Source organism: Lutjanus erythropterus, chromosome 19, assembly GCF_056507025.1.
Source record: "Lutjanus erythropterus isolate fLutEry1 chromosome 19, fLutEry1.hap2, whole genome shotgun sequence".
In the NCBI taxonomy this organism is placed as follows: domain Eukaryota; kingdom Metazoa; phylum Chordata; class Actinopteri; order Lutjaniformes; family Lutjanidae; genus Lutjanus; species Lutjanus erythropterus.
The window spans coordinates 24,378,893-24,395,133 of NC_139335.1; the positions used below are offsets into that span (position 1 = coordinate 24,378,893).

The 16,241-nt window shown below is 38.7% G+C and overlaps 2 protein-coding genes across 4 annotated transcripts in view; one reads left to right on the forward strand and one right to left on the reverse strand.

Moving 5' to 3' along the window:
• The window catches only part of clec16a (C-type lectin domain containing 16A), a 49,926-nt gene extending 39,791 nt beyond the window's left edge, over window positions 1-10,135 (reverse strand). For all 3 annotated transcript variants that reach the window (XM_084743404.1, XM_084743405.1, XM_084743403.1), the window contains exons 1-5: window positions 9,997-10,135; window positions 8,517-8,645; window positions 6,334-6,467; window positions 5,389-5,537; window positions 2,846-2,951 (exon numbers count right to left, since the gene is read on the reverse strand). In XM_084743404.1, the coding sequence (XP_084599530.1) occupies window positions 2,846-2,951; window positions 5,389-5,537; window positions 6,334-6,467; window positions 8,517-8,645; window positions 9,997-10,070 (592 nt within the window). In that variant the 5' untranslated portion in view covers window positions 10,071-10,135. The remainder of the gene's footprint in view (window positions 1-2,845; window positions 2,952-5,388; window positions 5,538-6,333; window positions 6,468-8,516; window positions 8,646-9,996) is intronic.
• An 848-nt stretch (window positions 10,136-10,983) lies between these two features.
• Window positions 10,984-13,542, forward strand: dexi (Dexi homolog (mouse)). The gene is made up of 2 exons (XM_084743406.1): window positions 10,984-11,442; window positions 12,334-13,542. Exon 1 carries the CDS (start codon window positions 10,984-10,986, stop codon window positions 11,251-11,253), a length of 270 nt encoding a protein of 89 aa, XP_084599532.1. The 3' UTR covers window positions 11,254-11,442; window positions 12,334-13,542.
• Window positions 13,543-16,241: the final 2,699 nt, after the last annotated feature.

A 16,241-nucleotide genomic window follows, 5' to 3' on the forward strand; every position in this document is an offset into this window, starting at 1 on the left:
TCATTTTAAACATTATAAATATCTATTCCTTCAAACAGGTTTTTAATGATTTCTTACAAATCATAAATCATTTGGCAAACATTCAGCATTAATTTGAACTACAAATAAGATGACACAGGCAAACTAAAACAGTTATTCTGGTCTGGAATAGAAATTCAAAGGAGGACAAAGTGGATGTGACAGTGTTGTCAGAGAAGCGAGTATTTCCACTTAGCATGTTTCCTAAATCTCTGATGAAATATTGTAGTCATTTTATTATTTATTTCAGAAATATATTACAGATTTCTCCATTAAGTTAATTGCAAACTAGTGTCATAATCGCTTAAGCAATATTACTGGTTTCTTTACTTCCCTAAAACAGTAAACTGAATATCTTTGGGTTGTGGACAAAATATGACATTTGAGGATGTCATTTTGGGCTTTGGGAAACAACGACAGATTAACAAACAAGTGATTGTTAGTTGCAGCCCTGATTAAATCTGAAATTGATCCGTTTTTTTTTTTTTGCCAGAAAAGGTCACAGTTTTCACTGCATAAAATCACAATACAATGAAAATTTTGCATTACAGCAGTGTCTCAAGATGACATTAGGACAGAGATGTTCTGTGTAATCCCCTGACAATCCTCAGATGGTGAGTCTGAGTTGCTACATTAAGTTGATGCTTTCCTGTTTGACAGATTCCTTACTATAGCATAGCACATTGCCAGCCCAGTAATGATTCATTCCTCACACTACTAGGTTACTTCATAAATGACTTGTATTTCTACTATGGTTAAAGTCAGTTGTGTTAACTGTAATGAAGTCACTGTTGGGAGTTAAGAATAAAGACTTCATAGATAGAGTTGTATGATGCAAAGGGTACATGCAGGACTAGAGAAACAGGTACAGAGACGGACATGATGCCAGAGCTGATATGTTGCAGTGACTGTATGTCAAGGCAATGTTATGTATAGTGAAGAGAAGCATGATATGTACAGAAAAGCCAAACCCGCTAAATGCACCACCCGCCTCCCCTGGAGTGACAGCAAGAAGCTCCAAGCCCTGAAGAGCCCAGAGAGACGGCAGGAAGAAGAAGCAGAGGCTGACACAGCACAGTGCAGAGAGCAACACAGCCTTTAGAAGAATCCTGTTGTGTGAAGACTCACAGCATCGCTGCAGTGTTGAACCCACAGGATGGTCTATGAAAAACCTGCAGTGCTAATGCGCAATAGATTTTTGGGTGGAAAGATTGCAACATATTTGCATGCTGGGTAGTGTGGACTTCAAGGGTTAGTTCCTTTATCATTTAGTAAATATGTGCAGGTGTGAGGCTGAACCTCGTGGTGATGCTACGTTGGACACAGCACACATGCAAAGCTCAAATTAATTGAATTTTAACCCTGTTTACTGGTGTCTTATATACTTGGCGTCAGCATGAAACACTAATTTTGTAATTTTTACATCTATTTAAATTTATAGTTAATAGCAATGTTTTTAGTTGGTAACTTCAGGGTTAGGGTAAGGAACTTTTGTTTTGTTGATTTTGAAGGACACTGTGGACAAAAGCAGTGTTTCCAATGTAATAACCACAAAATTTAACGCCAGCAATAAAATTATCTAAATTAAAAGCTCCTCCTTAATTTTAACTGGCTAACAAAGAATGCACTGTAATTTTGCCTGGCAAAATGTAAATACAGGCTCATTTCATCTGATTTCAAGGAGACTCTGACCTCGTGGCAGGCTTTAATAATAACTATACAGAAATAGCTAATCTACTCATTGATGGTCTCATTAACTTATGTAAGTCATATAGAGGCATCACTAACAACTTAAGACTTCTTAACCCGTTAAAAACTCCTTGCAGTAGCTTATATAAAAGTAAAAGGATGACAATGACTTAGCATTAGTGAGTTATCATGATTAATACAAGAGAAGCTAATAAGACAATAAATATATCACATCTGTGATTTGTGAGTAACTAAAAAATAAATGCAAATGTACTGAACGTAATTACTCAGGAATATTTAAGGCTGGCTGAATAACCTTATTACTACACTCAGTGCTCATCACAATTGGCTTGCCGCAATAGAAACAAAAACAAGGTCAGATGTTTGTATTAATAAACAGCAGATGAAATCCTACCGCTTGTCCTCAAACTAACCAATCAACTGTCAGATTGGCTTGTTTGCACAACAAGAAAGACCAATGCAGCTGCTGGCTGACTGCAGATTTTCAAGGGTTACAGCCAGATCTTGCTCTGTATAGATTTTGATCTCCAAGTCTATCAACACATTTTCTGTAATTCTAATATTCTGCTGGCTATTAAGACATTAATAGCTTCTGTCTGTCAGAGTAAATATTTACTGAATTTCTAGTCTGTGTTCTAGACCTGCTGTCTAGGATATCATTAGAGAAGATGTGTGTCTAATTGTAGATGGTATTACTGTAATAACTGGATACATTCAAATCGAGTGTAGCTACTTCATGAAGCTCTTTAGTTACAAGACCTTTTGAAGACCTCATAAAAATAAAGAATTGTACGACGCCTGAAAGGTATTATATAGACTACATCACATTTGCAGACAGCTACTCTTTTAAACTGATAATAAATCAAATACAGTAAAACCGGTAGAAAGCAATGAAACATTTGTGGCCAAAAACTCAGCAGACTGTGTATTAGTGTGTGTTTGTTACAGCGTTACCTGTTAGTCATGCTCATGCACCAGAAGCAGCAGCAAGAAGGAGGGAACGAATACAAAGAAAGGCAGTAGGCAGTCCCAGCATCTTGTGAGTGTGTGTATGTGTCTGTGTGTCAGCGGACGTGTATGTACGGTTAGCATGTGCGCATGCGATATTGGCACTCACCTTTGTAGACGTTGAGTGTGATGGTGCGGACTGCGATGCGGACCATGCTTTCAGGATGGTTGAAAAACTTAATGGCCTCGGTGTACAGGGCAAAGTCATTAGTGTGCTGTGTGTGGGAGACAGAGAGGGGGCGCCGGTGAGCAAGGCACAGCATTGCACCGCCGCGCTCAGGCCACAAATGACCACAGAGAGAGAGAGAGAGAAAGCAGCTAGTGGAGACAGAAATTCTGGGCAGGATCACATTTTGATAAGAAAGAACTTAATGAAAGTAGCAAACTTATTTATTAAACTTATTTTTATGTATTTAGTTCTCTATTTAACTGAACAAATGTTCTTAAAATATTGAAGTTTGCACTGAGTATTGTTTTTTTCCACAAAATACATTCTGAGCAGATACGTAACAGACAAACTTACCCCTTGCCTAGACCGCAAAAGTCACATCAGCATCACACTTGCATGTTCACGCCACACTGAAGCGTCTGTCTATGAGATCTGTTTTGTCCGCGCATTTCAAAGTGTCCATCAGCAAACGAGGTGGCAATTGATATCTGTGAATATTCCTGATCTATTTTTCCATCAACATGACACATAAGCACTGCAGAGAGTGTGTGTCCATGCACAGTGGGTGTGGATGAGCAAAAGGGAGAAAGGAAAAAAAAAGTCCAGATGGCTGCACTCAGAATGGACAGGTGTTGGCAATCTGAGCAGAGGGGTTAAAGTTTAGCGAGAGTAAATGTACAGTCTGCCCATGAAAACACTGCAATAAAAGTTAAAGAAGTTTTGTTGTGTTTTGTGTCCCAGCTGCTGGGTAAAGTGAAAGAGATGAAGGTGGGCTGGAGCGAGCTGCTCTCTGGCTCTGGACCACACTCTGCTCTGGTTACAAAATGTTGATAAAATACATTGTCAGTGCTTTTTTTACTGGGCACAAGCCTTGTGTTTATGCACGTATTGTAGAAAAATCAGACGTTAAGTCTAAATAAACACTTCAGGTCGTGTTTACACCCTTCAGACACAAGCCACATAGATTAAAATTACAGTGTTTCTTTTGAGTGAAAAACGTGTCGAATTTGCTTGCGGTCGAGGCAGGGGGTTATTCTGAGGTGTTGCAGAATTATCATAAGATAGTAAACATGATAATAAAGGAGGAAAAATTCTCCATCTTCAGTAACCGAAGAGCCCACAGGTAGCATTGTGGAGTTACTAAAGTCCTACAGAATTCAGGATAAATGTTTTCTGGTTCTTAAAATCCACTCAATATTGATATTCTATTTTGGACAGATGAGTGAGCCTGTTTTGTTGCTGATTTATAGAGGTTGCACATCTTATCAAAATATTAGCAAGCAAAAGAACACATTATAAGCTTTTGATTTGGGTGATTGTGGCCCATCCTGAAACATGACAGAATATGCTTATGACTAACCAGCAGCTGTGTATTTTACATCATCTCATCTTTCATCTCTCTCTGTGTGCCGGTGCCTGATCCTCTCCTCAAACATTCCTCAGTCACTGTGACCTCCAGCCAATCACAGGTCAGAGAGCTAACAGTCACCCAGAGGTCACAGCAAATGAAGAAACCTGAACCTGACACCAAACCCAAACCGAGAGCGTCCTCTGCTCTTGTAGTTTGTGTAGATCTGACAGGAACAGAAGAGTCTAAAGTAATCAGCTATCCAACAGCGCCCTCTGGAGGACAATAAACTATAAATCGATAAATTATAAATTAATTATAATAAATGAAGTGAGAGATGAATTATACATACAACTAGTGTAAACTGTGGGGGGGTAAAGGCTGCAGTGAAGTTGTTTATCATCTTAAAAATTATTTTCCTTCTGACTGACTGAATGTCAGCCAAGTTGCTTAAACTTCACATCCAGAAATGAAAAAGGTCTTCCTGTGCATTCCAAAAAGGCAGGCTTTACTTTCGTTGACAATTTATTAATTAAGTAAATTAACATGAAAATAAATTAAATAAAATGTGTTTATCACATACATAAACACTCTCAGATCTACACATAAGGTCTGGTTTTGGCTTCAGGGGTAAAGCTACCATCAACAGTACACCAATAACTTTCCCCAGCACACACAGGCCAATGGAAGAACTACAGATACTGCTGAAACAATGGAGGATATCAACATCACAGGAATTATCATCAGAGATCATTCAGGTGGTCCGTATTCTTTGGGGTTACCATCCATTACCACACAAACATATACACACAGCCACAGCCACAGACCACATGAAAAACAACAGTTTGAAACTCTTATTTCAGAAGAACTACATTTTGTTGCCAGCAATGCAGTCATCTTTTAGCAATGTTAATAAATGAAACATTTCCTTAAAATAAAGCGACACTGATATTTGTATCATCTATTGAAGGAAAACATGATTTGTGGACAAAATCCGCTAAATCAACTCATCAACGCAGGAAGCTGAGTTTCTGACAGGGGAAGTGTGGTTGGTTGATAGAAGTAGTCTGATAAGTCAACTTGCACAAAATGCAAATGACAGTCTCTCATCTTTCGCCTTTCAGAAGGGCCTCACCTCATTGTAGAAGAAGTGAACGGTGTGGTTGTTGAGTTTCAGTGACAGGGTCTTAAGGAAGGAGATATAGTAGGCCATAATCTCCTCGTCCGAGAAGTCAAACTTGTGGACGATGATGGAGTTCACATGGTTGTTCGACAAGAGGTAATCTGAGAGGAGAAGAGAGGAGAAGAGAAGATCAGGCTTGTTCCCACAGGAAATGTTTAAGGAAGATGGATTCGCTGAACTGCCAACAATCTTACTATTTACCATCTAAGAGCGAATGGATTGCTTCAATGCACTGCTTTCATTTTTGCTTTACTATCAAGAGATCAACCTTGACTACAATGACTGTTGCATAGAGAGAACAGGAGAAAAGACTTAATTCCTGTTGACATTATACCACAACTGTAATTTTTTAATACCTCTACAATTTACCAGAATACAAACTTTTTTTTAACTTTAAGTTATTACTGTATAAACAACAATATATCATCTGCTGAGGCTTTGGTTGCCTAGCAACAACAAAAAATGCAGCAGGCTGTTAATGCATTGTATAACTCAGCAAAGGCAGTGCAACACGCCTTGCACTGTTAACCCACAAAATCCATCAAAGAACACATCCTGTCCATCTTTCAATAATTTAAATACCACAAACTACAAACAACCAACATTAGTTGTAGCCTTAAACTGCATTACTGATTAAGATCTATCTGTAGAGTGAGATGCTAATAATCTAATCACCATTAAATACAATAGGAATGCATTATTTTATATGGTGTTCACGACCACAGCCTCAAAACATACCATATAAATGAGTCACCACACAAACTAATAAAGCAGCAGTCTCAAAAATTATGGAACATCTTAAGAAACGTATTATTTGTTGCAGGGCTATTTTAGTGCAATGCATTACATCATATTTATGTTTTTATTTTTTCAGGCCATGTTGTTTCAAATACTTACATAGGGAAGTCTCATGGCTGATGTTCTCAAACAGTATGTTGAGGGTCTGGAGGAGCTGGACACACACGTAGCGTCCTGACTTCTGACGCAGGATGTTCAGGAAGAAGGCAAACATGTTCTTCTCCAGGAAGAAGCTGAACACACAAGAGTGTATGCAATAACAGTTACAGGATATAATTCATGGTGAAATATAATTATCAGAAAGAGAGTTTCTTGCAGTGTCTTGGTAGACAGTGCAATGCAAAACAACACACCCACAACATCGATGATTTGATTCTGGCAAAGTTAATGGTATTTTCTTACTGATTCACAGCAGTTATGTTCTAAAGCACAAATAAATAGGCCCACACCTCAGCACAATTGTGGATTTTGTGTGAACATGGCCAAACATCTGCCTGTGTCTATCTTTCTTTACATCTCTCACAGACAGAGAGCAGAGGTGAGAGACAAAGACAGAGATGTAACTGTTGGTAACAATGTTTTCCCACTGACAATCAGTCTGGAGCTCAGAAACATCCCAAACACAACATAATTCACAAAATATGACCACAAAAAAATACTGACAAAGAATTTCTGCAGATACAGACACAAGCACACACTTCTAGCTGGTTACATGTGATTATTTACAGGGATAATATTTATACAAGTCTATGCAATGCTGCATAGTATGCCTTTAAGAAAAAAAGAAAAAAAGCTGGGATCACATCGACCAGGTGTGCTGCACTGTGTTGATATTTCATAGTCACATAGTGCTCATTCCACCCTAAAAAGTCTTGTAATTTTTTTTATTTCAAGTTAATGTTCATCTAGCTATCCCACAATAAATAGTGAATTTAGAAAAATAAGAGCACTCCAGTTCTTTCCACTGTAGAAATTGCATGCTTTTTATGAATGCATATAAGTGCCATTCATTGCAATAAAGCTGCATCTCGGTTTGACTCTCACTAAACTGCAAATACGTGCAGCCAGTGACTACAAAATAAAAAAGAACAGCTACGAACCTAATAAATTAGGATTGATTGTTCATGCACATGGTATTCTAAGGGTTCTGTGATAGCACCAAATCGCTCTCAACATACTCTGTGGCTTTTTTGCTTTTCAAAACCATTTCCTGTTTGATAATATAACAAAGCCAGAGGTGGCGAAACGGATACACAGAGGTGATGACATGCAGCATTAACTGCAGAGTTTCTTATAATTACAAACAAAACACAGCACTATGGTCTCATGAGCTCAAAATGACTGAAATACTTCACAGGTTTAGAATGAAAAGAGGAATGTTGTTCTGTAATGTAAATACAAATATGTCATTTTTCACCCGAGAATTTTAACATTTTCTCAAGTCAAAATGTTCGCCTAAAACTTGAATGAATTGCAAGAATTAATGAAGAGCAATCCTCCATGACTGTCATCAAGGTGCTCTTTCAAAATAAATAGTTTAATAGTTTACAAGTGTGCATCTGTTCCGATGCATGAATGTTGACAAAGACTGAGCAAAACAGACAGCAAAAAGCGAGGCAAACACAAGTGTTACAAGTGATACTAATAAAGGTTCTGTTCAATCAGGTCAGACGGAGTCAGGGTGCTGCATTGTGCATTGTAGGCTAACTGGAAAGGCTCTGTTACACTAAATGGTGCACTAAATAATTAGCATCATTAGTAACACCTGTGTTTATACTGCCTTCAAACTGAACTCGTAATTACGACGTGGGAAGTTGTGATAAAGGTCTAGTTGCAAATCACGCCTATGTGATTAGAGATTTGAAGACAAGCAAATGCAAAGCTGTCACTTTGATTCTCATGTAGGCATCACATCTGCATATTAGTACCTGCAGTTGTTCATAAAGACATTGACAGACACCAGAAGTGTTCCAACACTACTTTTTCCTTCCCAATATCAATTCCAATACCAGTACCAATCCAATACTAGTGAGTCTAAAAAGATAAAATTAAAAAAAAGGAAAAAATACATAGAAATAATGAATGCCACAGTACATGACTTCCCCTTCATGTAAAATAAAAAAGGCATAATGGGACACTGCTCGGAAGAACCAAAATTATGTGGTATCAAATCAGTGCATAGTGTCTTCTACACATTGATACCAATAGGAGCATCTGAGGCAGTGTCTGGAGCATTTTCCGATACTGATATCAGTATCGGAACAACCCTAACTGGTACTTACTCAAACACAGAGCTGTCATTCTGGTCCCCCCAGATGAGAATCTCTGTTATGGAGCGAATAGTCTCCACTAGAAGGTTTCGGTTGTGGTCTGTCACTGTGGTGTTTTTGGTCAGGACATGGTACATGTACCTGGTGGAGAGACATGGATGAAGGGAGCAAAGTGGTGAAAGCACAGCACAGTTTTAATTTGTGAATATACAGAAATCTACAGCAGAGAGACAGACTGTAGTGACTCAGTGGAAGTTGTGCCACAAGCCAGAATAACAAAATAACTTACAGAGCACTGATTGCCCCAGTGGGTGGAAGTTGTCTTGCAAACCCTATGTTCAAATACAATTTATCTGGATGTCAGAAAGTACTTGTGATGACCTAGGGCTGCATAATATGGTAAAAAAAAATAATAATAAATTGATATTGCAATTGTGATACAATTCACGATTAGTATGAATGATCACTCTTGCAAATTGTAATTTGTTACAAGCTGTATGGCATTTTCCCTTTTTTTAAAAAAAAATTGTTCTGGTTCTGTGATTTGGATACTGCACTTGGCCATATTGTAATTTTATTGCAACTGAAAAACAAATAAGGTAACGTGACATATGTTGGGGCCTGTACCAAATGAACATGTTTTCTCACATCTGGAGTATGAGATTTGTAGGCCAGGGAATCTCTGCAGCGCCTCTGTACTTCAATATAATGCTGTTTCGACACAGAATGGTGCTTTATCAATAAAATACAGACTCTGCAATTTGGATATTTTAATTAGCCATATTGCTATTTTGGTAACCTTTTGATAAACTGAGCATCTTTTATGTATGAACCCAATAAGGTAGTATAATTTATAGTAAATGGATCATCTCAAAGTAATGCAATATAAGAACCACCAAATTAAAATCCCAACACTGTACACTCACACAGATGTTTACACTTAGTCTGTCTGCTTATTCTTCTCAGGACCCCATAGGTGTGTGCACACGGAACTGGATTGATTGGTTAATTTGCTGCACCTGTTGTAGTGGGCAACTTTAAATTCTGCCGTTCTGATTGAACTTCCCAACTTAGCTTCAACCTGAGCAGAGGTCTAATCAGCTAGAATGCCTGAAAACACCTGTGCAGGTCCTTCCGGTCTTGATGCGTTGGTTTTCAGCTAGTATGGACAGTCAATGTTAAATACTTAGATTTTTTTTTTAGCCAAAACTATTAGAATATTGTGTGTGTAATTTCTGTTTTAGGGTGTTTTTTCACTTTAAAGCTAACCCCTCCAAGCTAACTCACATCTATCAAAATTAACAGAAACGACACAGACAGCAACTACAGAATTTATTAGCTGACTGGGCATTTGGACAGCTATCGTTGGTTAGCTAACAATTCTGTTATTTTAGCTGTTTACAACTCGGCTAACCACAACGTTAACAGTCGTTCTCAACCGGTTATCACATCATAGAGGCTAACGCTAGCATGTTTAAAGCTAGCTACTCACTTCAAATGGTCCAAGGAGTGGATGTTTTTCGTTTTCCCCTGTCCTCCAACCCAGCTACGTGACCGGCCAAACATGGTTGCGGTTTTAACTGGGGTTATGTTTTACCAGGCGCGTTATTTTGCTGAGGTTAGTGTCCGCATCTATCCATTACACCCACTTTCCCGTGCAGATAGCCACTTAGCAAACAGAAGGTGATAGGCGGCGATAGCAGCACTGAGGGATCATTACGTAACAGCTTTAGTGGCTGGGCTATCTGGGAGTTGCTGTTCTTCCGCCACGTTGGCGACCTGATACGGCATACAAGAACGAGTGGAGGAAAACTACAACATTCACTTCCCACGTTAACAGTGACGATTAAAGCAGGCGACGTGTCCTCGTTAAATCGACTGACACCTCAGACACCAATCACAGCAGAGCTTGCTGAACGTTGAGCCAATCAGCTGCCGAGGCTTCAGGTGTCGCTTTGTGGCCAGGACTGTTTTGATGCAGTTGGCAAAAATGTTAGAAAGGACATTTAGCTATAAAAACATCGGCATAAACGTGTATTCGTGAGTGTTTCGTCTTTTCCCGGCACAGTTGTGTATACAATAAGCCTATCTTCTTGTAGAAATGTTCGCTTTAGTGTCCATTAGCATTGCATGCTACTGTTTTTAGCCTTAACCAGCTGGCATGGCGTGAATTCCGCAAACCCAAAGAGCCAATGTCAAGAATGCGTCGAGCTAGCTAACGTGATATTTTGATACTGTCCGCAGGCTATTTTTAGTTATGAACGTTACACCCTTAAATCTACTTGTCTTCGTTTTCTTCTGGGCCGGACAGATTAATTGGCACTAGAATACTAAAGTAGCTGCTTCTGAGTCACTGTTTGCAGGTCGGGACGAGCCGAAATGGACGCCCCAGCACCATCACCCCAGAACGATTTCTAGCGGTGACACCAGCAACTCCAGTCCGCTACAAGAACTCAAACCGTGGCTTTCTTTCTTTTCTATGACACATCCAATTTATGCCCAGCTAGATTCGGTAGAATCGCTGTTGGACGAACTCCCATATATGTTTTATCTGGGCCTGTTCTTTGTGAACGTCCTGATCCTCTACTATGCCTTTTTGATGGAGTACATCGTCCTGAATGTGGGGATAGTGTTTCTGCCTGAGGACATGGACCAGGCGCTGGTGGACCTCGGGGTACTGTCCGACCCGGCCTCTGTCCCTTATGACACGGACACGGAGTTGGATGTGTTTGAGGGGTATCTTGAGTGACAGGGCGGTCCTGGAGGACGAAAAGGGAATTTAAGTGGTGGTGGTGATGATGATGATGATGATGATGATGCAGCGGTGCGGGGCAGTATGGGACAGTCTGAACACTCCGTGGTCAGTGATGTGGGGTGAAAATGCCTCACAGTGGATGCTGTTGCTGCCTTGTTCACACACAGACATATCTGTGAAAAAGTAAGCAGAGTACTTTTTAAGTCTTGCTTTTTCTTTAATTAATGCTTGAAATAAAATTATAATAAACATGTTCTATAGTAGACCCAGCAAGGACTCCCAGTTGACTGAGCAAACAATGAAAACAACTTTCAAGTCTGTATTTTGTATTGTATTTCATGAGCACATTTATTTTTGTCAACAAATTGCAAACTTTTTATGTCATTATTATTAGCTATAAGAAATTAGAGATACTGCCATATTGGGGTCACTTGCCCTACCTGTGCAAGTAATACAAAAAAAGCTATTAAATGCTTTTTGTAAGTGATTAATTGTTTAAGTAATTTTTCATGCAAAAATGGCAAGAAAGGCTGTTGTCAGTGTCTTAAAAATGGAAATTTCACACTTTGCTCCATTTACTATATTAAACTAAATATCTTTGGTCTGACAGAACAAGACAAAGACATTATCTCAACATGACAGTCAATTTTAGTCATTGTTATTTGATAACCACTAATTGCCTAGCTGGGCAAGTGAAAAGAACTTTGAACCCTGATCCTGCTTTATCAATCTATATTGGTATAGGCATATATCAGCTGATAAATATTAGCTATAATGTTATCTGACTTGACAGATTGTCAAAGTATTTAACTTTTAAATGTTTTGGCAAAATGCTCTTTAAAAGCCAAATTATATTTATGAAGTTTCTTGATATGCTTTACTAGACAAACTAAATTTGTCTATTCAGAACTGCTCTGATGTCAGATTTGGTTTGGTTATATCTTTTTAAAATACAAAAATGATAAGCAGGCAATTATTGGTTATCAGTCGAAAAAGATAATCCATATTGTGCATGCCTATAAAAAATGTTTTGGTGTTGATGTGCTGTAATACTTGTGTGTCATATCTCTCTAGGTTGTCTCGGCTCAAAAGAAGGTAACCTGAGGAATGGAGTCAGTGTCACCGGCCATATGAACAGGGACTGTCCCATGGGAAGAGCACTGGATCAGCAGTCAGTCTGTTGCCATTCTAAAAACTATTGACCCTGGTCAGACACCATGGGGTTGGCTCTGACATCTGTGCCCCTCACTGTGGCCACGATGAAAGATAAAAAGAAAGCACTATGTGCTGTAAGAGGAAGGAGACAGATGTTGTCTTGGATGAAAGTGAATGTTACCAGAGAGGTGGTGCATGATTCAGGTCATCTGCATTGTAGCCAGTTCAGACACACACACTGTGCAAGGTCTGCAGTAGTAGCCGCCCGCTGAAGGACATAAATGGAAACTTGCCACCACAGTCAGTGTGATGTCCATCGCAGAAGAACTGGCAAAGTGTGGGACAACAACGTCCACTGTAGGTCTGTTGCAAGCTTAATCACTCACAGAAAAACTTGTTCCAACTGTTTGTCCTTTGTCCTTTTAAGTTTTCAGAATACAGAATGCATCGCTAGTTAGCAGGCTCACTTGTCCATGAGGTGTAATATTTAAAATGTGTCTTATGAGGTCAACCATATTGTATGTCTGCTTCAGGGATGTACACACTCTCAGGAGGACAGTTAGGCTCTCTACTGGTGAGACATAACGCTGACACTGGACACAGGCTGTGAAACTACTGGATATATAGGAGAACTCTAATCTCTTCAAGCTCTCTTATAAATCAGGAGCACCACACCACACTTGCCACACTCTTCACTGTAACACGGAAAGTATTCAAGTATCTAGGGAGAGTTATTTCTTTCTTCTGATAATCTATATCACATTAGTAATTTGGACCATATACAAATTTAATTTTCACACTAAAAGTTAATAGTGATGACAGCTGTGATCACATCTGGCCAAATGTGTCAAACCTATCAGTATGAATTCTGTCAAAGGATGAAATGTCATATGAAGGAAAACCTCAAAAGAAGTGCTACAGATCCTCTCTTTGTTGCATGTTTGTTTTTATAATGTTAAAAATGTGCGTTAGACACAAAAAACTCAACGCATGATTGTGTTTTGTTTTTTATCTGTTCAGTTCTCAAACTTATGTTTTATTGCACTTTCCTGTTTACTTTGTTATTAATTTAGAATTCAGTTCTAAAATGTTTATTCTTGGCAGCAATAATAAACTGGATTTAAGCAATGGGGCAGTTTAGCAGTTATGAGTGAGATCATGCACAGAATCAGGTAATTAATCCTTCCTAAGCCACACCCTTTTTCACTCTGTGCTCCAATGACAGGTGATCTAGCTTACTTACTTAGGCATGATATATGCCAGGCTTGTCCATGCTGAAAAAAAAGAACCAAATTGTGTGAATTGACAGTGAAAAGGTGTTGGTGGAGGACCTGTAAAAGCAGCATATATTCACATCTCAAGTAAGCTAATGTAAGCAAAAAACAAACCAACTAACCATTAAATTTATATCCATAATTAGCTACGTAGTTAGCTAGTGTTTTGTTAAAAGTAGTCAGCCAGTTAGCAAGTATTTTGCCAACATTAAGAAATGACCCTATCTGTTGCTTTTGCAGCAAAAGGAGAAAGTTAAACTAGGAGCCAAGCTTGCTCAACTGTCATTGGAGCACAGAGCAAAGGTGGGGAGGTCTTAGGAAGGGTCAGTGGTTAGGTGTGGTGGATGGGTGGAAGAAAACCGCCTTGTGCCAGTGACATTTCTACAGGCATAGTTAACTTGATTTACTAGATATTTGTAAGCATTGAAAGTACTGTACATACTGTGGGTCTGTGATGATCTTCCAGCTAATTAACTAAATGTTGATACTGGACGCAATACAGAGGAACCAGTATTTTCTCATAGCATATACTTCAGTACTGTCAAACTGCGTATTAATCAATGCAGTGTGTTTTTTTGTCCACCAAATAACTGAAGCTGTAGAGACAAAAAACATTTCAAAATATTTGCACATGCACGTTTCATACTCTAAACAAGCTTTAGTCTGGAATTTCATTGCCTGACTGTGTTGGACATTACAGTCTGCTAGACAACCTTTCACCCAGATGATGTTTCACCAACACTTTGCCTATTCCGCTCAAATGGTACATTAAATATAGCCAGAGAGGGGTCTAAAGCTACATTGTGTAATGAATCAAAAGAGAAAAAGCCATGCCGCCACTCAAGGACAGGGATGTAAGAAATTGTCAAATGTCACTGATGACTGTTTCTCAAACACCAGAGTTCAACCACTATTGAATAATTATGGCTGATAACCAAATTCTTTCTTGTTTGTTGGATTAATGTTTCTATTGGATTGTCTTTGCGTTTGTATAAATCAGTGTCCATAAGAATTATATTTTTGGCAGAATAAAAATCCACCTGAAACGGCATTTAGATCACATGACACTAAAGCTCAGGATATTAATATTCATTATTAAATGTTGTAAAACACGTTTGTATGGACTTTGAACAAGAAGTCATAGAATCAATACCATGTAAGGGCTTACTGTTTGAAAAGTAAATATTCAAGAGATGTAATCCAGCTGCGTCATGCTGGAGGTGAACCACATATACAGGCTATCTGATTTGTAATTGAACATCAACATCAGTACAATGAGTTGTTGGTAATTCAAATATTCAAGTCGCTCCCCATATTCTAAAAACTAGCGGGAAGTGAAGCAGCAGGAGGATCGAGTTTTGTTTTGAAGGAAAGCTGTTTATAAATCACTGGTGTTAGTTGCAGGTATAAAACTGTGCCATTTCCCAGGCATGATGCCCCACTGTGCTGGTCAGATTCTGATCAACTGTGCTCACAGCATCTTAGTTTAGTGGAAAACCATGAGACTTTATGAGGACTGTGACGGATGAGAGCCTCTGCATGGGCTGTTGGACGCCTCATCATCATCATCAACATACAGCCTTTACCCAGCGCTTGTGTCATCCCTCCACATGTACTTCTTTGCAGACATGCACATGCTATAATAAGCTATGGATCATAACAGAGATTTATTTTCCAATGTGTATTTAATAAACTTTGAGCGAATGCCAGCTTTTTGTCTCTTACTTCACCTGTTACATTAAATGTTTGTTTATTGATGATCAAGCACTAGATGATGAGGAGTAATAGATAAGTTGTTCTTTAAAGTGGACATGCTCATCTATTTGTTTCCATGTGCTCTTTGAGTGTAATTTTATGTTTCATCCACAAGAGAGCATCAGAGCTCCATACAACAACAGCAGCCGGTGCCTGATGAAGAAAATCCTCAACAGATTAGACAGCGGCACTGTGGTCTTCATATTTATTTAGAATCTGCACAGTATGGCAGGAATATATTCAGTATACTGTCTGTGACTGACAACTGGTACTACCTGGCGTGTTCTGCTGTATCTGACATATCTGGAGGTCTTGAAAAGTCTTACAAAAGAAAGCTTATTGTTTCACTAAGGGCTTGTGTCAACTTTAGCAGAAATTTAAATCATTACTTTTTAATGATTACTATTCTGTGCTAATGACATTGGCAGAAGAAGTGATTATAATTCCTTTATATCATATAGGAATTATTGCTGGGAAGTAATAATAAAAATTCCAGATAGAATTTTAGATGTTGTCCCTAATAGTTTTCTGGCGTAGTTAAGTGCTTCGACTGGTTTGACCAGGAAACTGGTGTTTAATCGTATTCAATGTGGCATTTAAAAAGTCTTAAAGAGTCTTAAATTTAACACTTGGTTAATCCTGCAAAAACCCTGGACTGAGGGGAGGATTAAAAAGTTCACCTGTAACCCAGTGATATTTGATATTATTGGGATGCAGGGATCCATGAGGCAAGAAATTAAGTATACTAGCCATATCTTTTTCAAATGTAGTAAAATACAGAAAATCATTGTGTGTGTG

Bases quoted from the DNA above. Each gene is read 5' to 3' on its own strand.
- dexi (XM_084743406.1), top strand. From the start codon at position 10,984: ATGACACATCCAATTTATGCCCAGCTAGATTCGGTAGAATCGCTGTTG.